The 10600-nt window shown below is 35.4% G+C and overlaps 2 protein-coding genes across 2 annotated transcripts; one reads left to right on the top strand and one right to left on the bottom strand.

Annotated features, from left to right (window-relative positions):
* Positions 1-1683: 1683 nt before the first annotated feature.
* On the bottom strand, positions 1684-2943 carry LOC130623225 (probable inactive protein kinase DDB_G0270444). The gene is made up of 2 exons (XM_057438701.1): positions 2861-2943; positions 1684-2761 (listed from the first exon to the last, which is right to left on the bottom strand). Exons 1-2 carry the CDS (start codon positions 2941-2943, stop codon positions 1825-1827), a joined length of 1020 nt encoding a protein of 339 aa, XP_057294684.1. The 3' UTR covers positions 1684-1824.
* Positions 2944-5963: 3020 nt separating this feature from the next.
* On the top strand, positions 5964-10448 carry LOC130623317 (transmembrane emp24 domain-containing protein-like). The gene is made up of 4 exons (XM_057438787.1): positions 5964-6230; positions 8715-8907; positions 9046-9153; positions 9529-10448. The coding sequence occupies exons 1-4, from the start codon at positions 6063-6065 to the stop codon at positions 9651-9653; spliced, it is 594 nt and encodes a 197-aa protein (XP_057294770.1). The 5' UTR covers positions 5964-6062; the 3' UTR covers positions 9654-10448.
* The last annotated feature ends 152 nt before the right edge of the window (positions 10449-10600 follow it).

The raw sequence follows: 10600 nt of genomic DNA, 5'->3' as shown, positions 1-10600 counted from the left end.
ATTTTTGCTGTTCATATTAAGAGCGAGAAAGGTTACACAAACTTTGGCGAAAAATATTTTTAGCGCCAACGGTTGGTTAAGCAGTCAAAATTCGTAATCGGGACAAATATGGGAGACAAGCAAGCTGCTACAATATATAAAAATTTCATAACGTCGTTTTGAGTGAGCCGTCAATACTCATCTTATTTTGATGGCTGTTTATATTCTTACACCCGTTTGACACAGACCTGCAGCAAAGGGGAAGGCAGAGGAGAAAACTTTAATAATTAAAAAAAAAATTTTTTTTGATTACCATAAGGAATAATTTTATCGGTTTTATTCCATTATTTTTTTTACAATCTTTCCATTCCATTTTGTAAAACTTTCCATATCTCAAGGCCATCCATGGTAGTCTCTCGGCTACACTTTATTTTATTGTCCTTCCCCTCCCTCCTTCTGAAAGGAACTGTTTTGTATACCATTCGCGAGTTGGGGTAAACAGGCCCGGCGGAGCAGTTTTGAAAGTGGAGGGGCTATTTAGTATTAAAGGACGCCCGACCACCATGGTTGGGGTCTAAGAAACATTTTTAAACTTTTGACCCCCTAGATTGGCTAAAACATACTTCAAATTCCGAAATATTGCGCTGAAAGCCTCCACAAAATGCAGGAGATTATATATAGAAATATAGAAACGCCATATTTTATGTAAGATATATTTTCAAAATAAGCAATAGTAACATCGAAGCAAAATAAAAATAATGCAGAAAAGGGCTATAGTATATGACAACTCTCAGTTCTCCTTTGTAAATTTTCCGAATACTCGCTTTCTGTTGTCGTCCGATGGAACAAATGCGTTGGCAATTTTGATAAGGTCTAGTTTGTCAGCCCTATCTTTGAAGTGAAGTAAACATGCGCATTACATCTGTAGTGAGGTGTGAAGCAGAGTATGAAGCAAGCCGTTCACAAGCATGTGACTCAAGTCATTTTAATAAGAGAATAAGAACAAGAAACACGAAATTATTAATTTAGTAAGTTTGTCTTTTTAAAACACAGAGCGCAACGACACAAAGAAACAAACAAACAAAAAAAATAGAAAAATGTAGAGAAAATAGAAAAAAAAATTGAAATAGAGAACATCCTGGTATTTATCACACTTGAATTCAATTTGTCCTCAAATTTTAATTGATTTTTTTACTATCGATCCATTTCTCCTTCTTCGACTTAGTTTTTTAATCACGTGCTCTAGATTGTTCAAATATCTGCTGGATGTAATTTTTCAAGTTATATAAAAAATATACGTGCACTTACGGAAGGCTATATCTGCTTTATCTAGCCTGATAGAGATAATAGTCATTAATTTTTTCCCCACTAAAACCACAATTAGTAACTGCATCATTCAAATAGTTTTTTTTTAGCAATATTTGATAGATTCTTAAAAAGCATATCGGAATTATCATATAATTATTCTCTTTTTATTGAGCTATCATTTTGCAGTTTTGCAGTAAAACATCTTTTTCCTTGCGATTTCAAAACATTCCTTGCATACGTTACATTTTAGGTTCACACTTCAAAAATTATGAAGCAAGTATGTAGCAAGAGTTAAAAAGAAGCAACATATGAAGCAGAATGTCAGAATAAAAAAGGATATTCTTGCCCTAACGCAAGTTTCATGCTTCACGTCTGCTTTAGTTGCTTCATGAGCGTTTGTGCTCACGTCTGCTTCTGCTTCTTCGTCTACTTCTTCGTCTACTTCTGCGTCCACTTCTTTGTCTACTTCTTTTTCTACTTCTTTTTCTACCTTTTCGTCTACTTCTTCGTCCACGTCTCTGTTCTCTCTTTGTCTACTTATTTTTCGTCTACTTCTTCGTCTACGTCTTCGTCCACTTCTTCGTCTACTTCTTCGTCCACTTCTTCGTCCACTTCTTCGTCTACGTCTTCGTCCACTTCTTCGTCTACTTCTTCGTCCACTTCTTCGTCCACTTCTTCGTCTACTTCTTCGTCTACGTCTTCGTCCACTTCTTCGTCTACTTCTTCGTCCACTTCTTCGTCTACTTCTTCGTCTACGTCTTCGTCCACTTCTTCGTCTACTTCTTCGTCCACTTCTTCGTCCACTTCTTCGTCTACGTCTTCGTCCACTTCTTCGTCTACTTCTTCGTCCACTTCTTCGTCCACTTCTTCGTCCACTTCTTCGTCCACTTCTTCGTCTACTTCTTTTTCTACTTTTTCGTCTACTTCTTCGTCCACTTCTTCGTCCACTTCTTCGTCCACTTCTTCGTCTACTTCTTCGTCCACTTCTTCGTCCACTTCTTCGTCCACTTCTTCGTCCACTTCTTCGTCCACTTCTTCGTCTACTTCTTTTTCTACTTTTTCGTCTACTTCTTCGTCTACTTCTTCGTCTACGTCTTCGTCCACTTCTTCGTCTACTTCTTCGTCCACTTCTTCGTCCACTTCTTCGTCCACTTCTTCGTCTACGTCTTCGTCTACTTCTTCGTCTACGTCTTCGTCCACTTCTTCGTCTACTTCTTTGTCCACTTCTTCGTCCACTTCTTCGTCTACTTCTTCGTCTACTTCTTCGTCCACTTCTTCGTCCACTTCTTCGTCCACTTCTTCGTCTACGTCTTCGTCTACTTCTTCGTCTACGTCTTCGTCCACTTCTTCGTCTACTTCTTCGTCCACTTCTTCGTCCACTTCTTCGTCCACTTCTTCGTCTACTTCTTTTTCTACTTTTTCGTCTACTTCTTCGTTTGCTTCTTCGTTTGCTTCATCGATATGACCAAGGTGTTACGCATGTTTTTATATTGTTTTTACAACAGCAGACAAAAGGTTCTCTCATTCTCAGTTGTCCCAACACATAATTGCAAATACCAACACTCTATCTTACATCTTTAACTTTTCGATCGTGTTTTGTACCGTAGGATGATAAATGGCGTATGATCTCTCAACTCTACTTGCCAGCTTGGACATTCCTTTTCAAGTTGAAAAAGACAAATCAGAAGTTCTTTTGAGCATATATTTGATTATGAAACATTTCGTTTCGGTAACGGCACACGCACTATTAACCGTGTTACCTTCCGCTGTCATAGTCCTTTCAACTACAAAGATTTATATCACATCGTATCACACAAAAAAGTGAATAAGTGTTTTTAAAAAGCGAACTATAGGAAATCTGGGGATTTGAATATCTCACAACTATTTCAATATTTAGAGCAAGCATACACCTTTGCAGTGCCGTAACCACGGATTTCGTTTTGGGGGGCCAGCCTAGTTTCAGTGTCTAAGGAGGCCCAACCATGGTTGTGGCCGACGGGACAAGAAAATTTTTGAATTTTGAGTGCGCTAGATTGGCTAAAACAGCCTTTTTGAGAGTACTTTTTAAAGAAATTTAATCACTAGAAATCACGAAAATAAAGGAAAATACAGACAATTGCTCCAGTTTTCTGAGTTTTTTTTTAAATCAGGGAATAAACGTTTACATAAATTTCATGAACAAAAGACTAAAAATGTTATCTATTGTAATAGCCAAAAGTGTCTATTCTGCTTTGGTGTTTATCGATAAATTTATCTCCTATTTGAGTTAAATCCATTTTGTCAACGGAATCAGTATGAATATGGAGGACCATCAAATTGTTCAAACGTAAATTCGTGGTTGTTGATCTAAGGTACGTTTTGACTCGTTTCAAAGCAGAAAACGATCTTTCGCTGATGGCGTTTGTGGACGGCATTACCAACAACAATTTCGCTATTTTGACAACTTCACTTAGAAGAGTTCTTTGAGATTGATCAAAACTTTGTAACAGCTTGATTAGATCGGTTACTTTGAATTTCTCTTTGTCGTAACCAAGTTTGGATGCGATGACTGGGAGTAGCGGTATTTGGACTTTAGCAAGTGACTCGTTGATATCTCCTTCGTAGAAACGACAAACTGCTTTTAGATGACTTTCCCATTCCTGACCAGTAATCGATTTTAAAAGAACTTCCTGTAAATTGACGTATGTCTTGTAATCAGGTTGATCGAATCTTTGTTGGATGTAGTTAATAACTAGATCGAAAGTTTCAAAGTAAACGTGGCGATAGTGATCTTTGGCAGTGTCATGAAAATGATATGTTTCAGGAGGGCCATCTGATACTTTGTTAAAATAATCTGGCATCTTTCTTTTTCGTGGGAGTTTAGGATCAGATACTCCGAATTGTGATTTCCAGACAAGAACTCGCTCCCAAAAGTCACTTACTTTTCAGGTCTAATGAGCCATTTTGATAAATCACTTGTTTTCTTCGGCATTTTCACTCTTTTTCAAATTAGTCTGTTACTTTGTTAATTCTATATTCTTACACGTTTTTTGTTTTTTGTTTTTTTTGAAGTCAGTCCAACTCGTTCTCGTCTTCTCACAAACACTATTTTCAGAATGTAGTTTCCATCCAATTTCATCATCATTTCCATGCGGCAAACACTATCAGAATGTAGTTTCCATCCAATTTCATCATCATTTCCATGCAGCAAGTATAAGAGTCACGCGTTTTAAATAAATAAAAGAGTGGAAATCGGTTATAAATCATTCTCAATAAGTGTTTAGTTTGTTTATATATAACAAATGGTCTTTAGACATAAGACAAAACGTTTTTCTTAACTTGTCATAACCATCTTTGAAAAAATTATTGGGGAGGCCCGGGCCCCCCTGCCCCCCCCCCGGTGGTTACGGCACTGCTTTGGGGAATCTATCATTTTTTTCAAAACATTGTTAGTCACCAAGCACGGCTGTTTCAGAGCGGAAACTAAGACTGCGCATGCGTCAATAATTACGGCCACGTTGAGGCGCAAGATGGCGGGCGCAAATAAAAACAATCATGATAAATAAGTACTAACTTTTTGAAATCGCTTTTGCATGATAGAATCTATTTCAGTGGATTTAATTTAGTTTTTTAAAGCATTTGAACACGCTGAAAGCTAAATCACGACGGGGGAAACAATTTAAATGCTTAACTCTTTCGTTACCATTACTGACTTTCATACAACGCAGTCTGGGCACGAGTAAAGCACTTGTAGGAGTGTTCTTCCAAGCTTGGAAGGCACTTCGTTTTAAGAAGAAGAATGGCCACGCCAATCTTCAAAAAGTGCATCACCATTATGAAAAATTTGTGTCTACAAGCACTTAACTGGTGCCCAGACTGCGTTGTAGAAAGTCGGGAATAGGGATGAGCAACACACTGTTTTGTACCAAAGCCCCCACTTTTTTGCCAAGAAGTGATGTTTTTTTATAAGGTTGTGATGTGTTTTAATTAATTAATAATTGATCAATATATACATATGCTCCGTATGAGATCAACAATGCTTCCAGCTCATTTCAATTTCCACAAAGATAGGACTGACAAAGATCAAAATTGCCAACGCCGGACGACAAACAGAAAGCGAGTATTCGAAAATGTACAAAGGAGGACTGGTAGTTGTCATATACTATAGTTTTTTTCTGCATTATTTTTATTTTGCTTGGATTTACTATTGCTTATTTTAAAAATATGTCTTTATGGCGTTTCTATTTTTATATATAATCTCCTGCATTTTGTGAAGACTTTCAGCGCAATATTTCAGAATTTTGAAGTATGTTAGCCAATCTAGGGGGGCGAAAGTTGAAAAATTTTTTAGCCCCTCGGTCCTAACAATGATCGGACCTCCTTTGACACTGAATAAGTTAGCCCATCCACTTTTGAAAATTGCTTCGCCGGGCCTGTTATGGCTTTCACAAAACCATTTTTAAACAAGAAAACAAAAACTAATATATTTCTAATATCTTCAAAATCTACATTCTGAATGTGATAGATTCCGTTTTATTTTTTTCTTCTCATTTATTCTTCTCATTTAAATACAAAAAAAGTCTGATGGAAGAAAGTTCATGCACGCCTGTCGTACCATTAGACATTTTTAGCGGTCTTCTGTAACAGTGGAACTCAGCCTACTTTGAATGTTTATCCAGGCTAGTATGAACACGTCGTCCCTTGCCTCGATTAATAATGGTAGCCATAATCTTGAATGGTTTGAAAGCTGATCTTTGTTTCTAGCTAGAACAAAGTAGCTAGCTATAGCTGGAAAGATGTTATCCTTATTATTTTTTTCACTGCTACTAAATGGTTCTCTGGCCTATTTTGTAAATATCGATGCACACGGGGAAGAATGTTTTCATGACAGAGTCAATCCAGGAACTCGAATGGCTTTAATGTTTGAAGTTGCAGATGGTGGATTTCTTGATATTGATGTCAAGGTATAGCTTTCTAGCAAGCATAAGCTTAGTCCTTGTGACAAAAATATATCATATAGCTATGGATATATATATCTTTCAAGTAAATTATAACATGCAATAATTCTGACACCAACAAACTTTCAACTAGTTTGTGATTTGCAGTTATGTCTGGCATTGTTTTTAAAGAGGGTGCCGATAAGCCGCAAACGCCCGCATATATACGGGCGAGTTTGGGCGACTTTTCAAGTAAAATTGGCGGTTGTCCCCTAAAACCGCCCGCACTTTCCCGAACTCGCCCGGAACATTCCCAAAATGCAATTCCTTGTAACAAACCATGCGAAGGATGGTTGGGAAGAAGGCGCTTGATGAGAAAGGAGTTAATAAAGTTTATATATAAGTTATTTATAAAGTAAACTTGTTCAAAAACCATCAAAAACAGTTCTTCTAAGAACTTCGCTACGAAATAGTAAGTTTATTTTAATTTTTATAGTTTTTTTGAATCATATATTAGTGTCTGTTTTTTTTCTTCTTTCGGGCATTGTTCTATGCGGGTTTTTTCGGGCGAATACTGGAATTTTTTTCAAAACGCCAAACTTGCCCGAAAACGCCCGCACTTTTTACGGCGTATGCGGCTTATGGCACCCTCGTTGTTTTTGTTAAAATTAAGTGCTAGACTCTGGCAACTAAGGAATAGCATGTTTAATCAACACACCGTTTTTGATAGAGAAAAATTTTAGTTTTTCTGACTTTACGATTTGCGCTACATTTTTATTGATTAGCCATTTTATTTTTGTTCCAAGACTAGTCTGGGTTATTGCTACGCTAAAATATTCCCAATCCCCCACTTCTCCGGTTTCTTTAAAGCTAAAAAGATGTTTTCTAACACTGGAATAATTTATCTCGCATTTGTGTCCAATCTGACGATTTTTGGATTTAAATATTATAAACTAGTCCCGTGAAACAATCCACTTAGGCAGAGAAAAATAAAAAAGCTGCATTTAAATTTGATGACATCAGCAACCAATCTACAAAAAAATAATTAGAAGCTTGTTTTCCCATTGCCTCTATTGTGTAGATCTTGAAACGCTGATCAAGAAAATGTATAGGATCCTGTACATTTGACAAACGGTTGCAGAGGTATTACGGTTGCAAGGTTTTTTGATGACGTCATCAACCCGTCCATTCTGAAACGGATTTGGGGACCCAGGTTTGGGAAAATTATTATTGATATTGACGTTAAAGTAGTATTATTGACGTCGCGCCATAACGTCATAAATGTAACATTCAAGACATACTTTTTTTGGCAACATCAAAGGAAAATAAACACCTTCACTTTGCCTGTCACAGACACACAGACACTTAGCATACTATTATATAGATTAGCGTACATCATTTTTAAAACAGCACAAAGATGGACAAACTCAAATATCAAAGGAAATGTCCATCTATTATTTCTAGTAGAGGCCATGGCTTAGATGTAGTATTTAATGCTCATTTTGAGCTATTTTCTACTAGAAGACTTTCTGCAACATCCAACAGCCCACACAGTGTTCTATCTCCCCTTTCCCTCACATTGCTGGGGTTAACCTGGGGCTATAGTAACATTCACTTGCCCATATTGAATAGCAGCCAAGGGAAATTTAGTCACTAGTTTCAAAATTGTTCGTGGCTCTGCAGTTTTACCTTTTAGCAGCAGTGATGTATCATTTGCCTTGTGCTGTCATTCTAATTCAAATACACAGACTATTTGGTAGACATTTCCTTTAAAAAAATATCTCAAGCAGGGAAAAAAAGAGTTAGCTGATCATGTTGTATAGAAACAATCACTTGAAAAAGTAACATCTTAGTGTGATAAATGTTTTACTCCACTGTTTGTATTAACCTTTTTTATATTATTTTTTATTTTTATCTGTATTTTATATTTTATCGACTTTAAATAAAGAATAAATGAATAAATAAATAAACCTAGAGAGTAGGGGACTGAGAAACAGTGTAAAGTTTATCAAGAACGTTTCACTATATATTTTATAATTTGTGTTCATTTGATAAGAAGTTTTTTAACATTTCTAATATTTGTTGGTTGGTTCTTATGAAATAAGCACAGTCTATTAGACAGATTGAATTGTGTATAACCAGGTTTGAAAACCAGCTATGACAAAGTGTTCAGAAACATTTTTACCATTGATATTTTTTATCAACGTTTTGGGAAGCAGAGGGTTCTATTTAAGAATTTTTTAAAATATGAAGAAGCCTATTGTTTAAAAGTAACGAATGAACAAATTAACTTGCAAAACTATGCATTTAGTTAACCGAAAGTTTATTTTAAAACAGAAGCTAAAAAAAGTAGCAAGTTTGTCAAAAATTAGAGCTTGCAAAAGCCCATTTCTTTTTACAAATACAGTTCAGTGAGACAGTGCTTTTAACTGGAAGTTTAGTGTTCTTACTAATATTACACAGTAATGTTTTGAGGGAAAAAAATATCACATCACCATATTCTTTTTGCAGATAGTTGGTCCTGATCAAAAGGTGATCTACCAAGGTGAACGAGAGACAAGTGGAAAATATACATTTGCAGCTCACATGGAAGGTGTATACAATTATTGCTTCAGCAACAAAATGTCAACAATGACTCCTAAAATAGTGAAATTTAGTATGGATATTGGTGAGCCACCAAAAGATACTAGCAAGGAAGATGCAGGTAGGATGTAGTTGTTTTTGTAATACATGCGTAGGTGTCATATAAAAAGAGGACAAGATTTTAGTGGATGCAGGGGTGAGGCAGGCTGTTTAACATGTAAGTAAGTTGTTCAAGTTGATTTTTTATTTATATCCATAGAACATCATGATAAACTAAATGATATGATCCAGCAATTAACATTATCATTGGCTGGTGTCAAACATGAGCAAGAATATATGGAAGTTCGTGATCGTGTACATAGAGCCAGTATGTTCTCTTTTTCTTTTTTATATAATGCCTGGTGGTAACAAGTCACTAAAAAGTCGATGAGAAGTCATGGAACGTTTTTATACCAAGGATCGTTTATATTTCAATGAAAAATCCTTTACATTAGTGTTTTATTTATTGAGAGGTATATTCACTGCTTTTTAATGTCTTGCGTGGCGTAATGATTTGGTTTGAGTTGACAAACAGACAAAGGCTGTTATAGTAGAGATTGTAGAGATGTCAAGATTCCTGTGACCACCATGCCACTGAACTAAAGCACCAAATCAGCTTCCCTGCAATTCTTCTACGTATTCACAAGCAGTTCTACTGTTAATTTAAGATCGATTTTCTTATTTTATTTTTTTTCTGTTTTAGTTAATGACAGTACCAACAGTCGTGTTGTGTGGTGGGCGTTTTTTGAAAGTTTGATCCTTGTATGTATGACTTTGGGACAAGTCTATTATCTGAAGAGATTCTTTGAAGTTAGAAGAGTTATATAGAAGCATAAGAAGAGATTAGAATTTTTATATTGCTGTAAATTGCGTAGAAGATTTTGTGAGAAAGAATTCAACCTATCTAAAAAACAGCTTAAAAAAACATTTCTTGAAATTTTTTGTCTGGTTTGTATACTGCTACAAAATGGTATATGAGAGTTGGTTATTATTGTTGTATTTTTCTTTAATTTTTCTTTAATGATTTTACACGTTTTTTTACAAGAAATACTTTTTGGGTTCAGTCTCGGTGCATTTAACTTTTATGAAGATTTTTTGCAAATTTCTGTTATTTAAGAAGGATCCCTGGCAATATATTAATTGACTCTTTGAATTTTCTCTATATTCTGCGAGTTGATAGTTGAAAGTACCTACAACCTCAGCCTCGTCTGAAAACTTTGTGTTTCTTATAGAAAATAGTGTAATGTAATAATAATTTCCCCTTTTTTTCCCTTTTTCATGCTTTCTTACAGAAATGATGACAGTTTATTTATCAACTTTTATTTCTGTGACAAACTAAATGATTGCAGTACGGTAATAGTAAATATGTTTTTTGTTTGTGAATAAATAAAAAAAAAAGATGTTTAAAATTTTAAAGCAAAAGCTATTCAGAAAATATCCATCATCATTGCGAGGGTGAATATTTTCCGAAAAACTACATGTAAACGCACAATCACTCTGTGCCAATATGAACATTCATGCCGGCATAAGTTATATGTTTTCTATATGAACATAAATAATATTATCTTGAGACTTGCTCTAAAGATAATTATTTTCTTGACGGATAGACAATGAGCGTCTTCGTCGTCCGTAACATTAGGTTTCAAAGGTTATAAAAAGAACTAAGTAATAATTCACAGTCTCTTTCTGTGTTACACAACAGCGACGACACATCGTTAAACTGACTTATACACAATATTTATAACTTTATTTTCTTCTCTTTATGCAAACACCGG

This window comes from Hydractinia symbiolongicarpus, chromosome 13 (genome assembly GCF_029227915.1).
Source record: "Hydractinia symbiolongicarpus strain clone_291-10 chromosome 13, HSymV2.1, whole genome shotgun sequence".
Classification (NCBI taxonomy): Eukaryota; Metazoa; Cnidaria; class Hydrozoa; order Anthoathecata; family Hydractiniidae; genus Hydractinia; species Hydractinia symbiolongicarpus.
The sequence above is the reverse complement of the archived record's forward strand: the minus strand, read 5'-3'. Positions and strand labels throughout refer to the sequence as shown.

Coding starts and splice junctions, on each gene's coding strand:
- LOC130623225 (XM_057438701.1), bottom strand. CDS start 2,943: ATGTCCAAGCTGGCAAGTAGAGTTGAGAGATCATACGCCATTTATCAT. Junction 2,762..2,860: donor ACGATCGAAAAGTTAAAGAT/GTAAGATAGAGT, acceptor AAAACATGCGTA/ACACCTTGGTCATATCGATG.
- LOC130623317 (XM_057438787.1), top strand. CDS start 6,063: ATGTTATCCTTATTATTTTTTTCACTGCTACTAAATGGTTCTCTGGCC. Junction 6,231..8,714: donor TTCTTGATATTGATGTCAAG/GTATAGCTTTCT, acceptor TTCTTTTTGCAG/ATAGTTGGTCCTGATCAAAA. Junction 8,908..9,045: donor TACTAGCAAGGAAGATGCAG/GTAGGATGTAGT, acceptor TTATATCCATAG/AACATCATGATAAACTAAAT.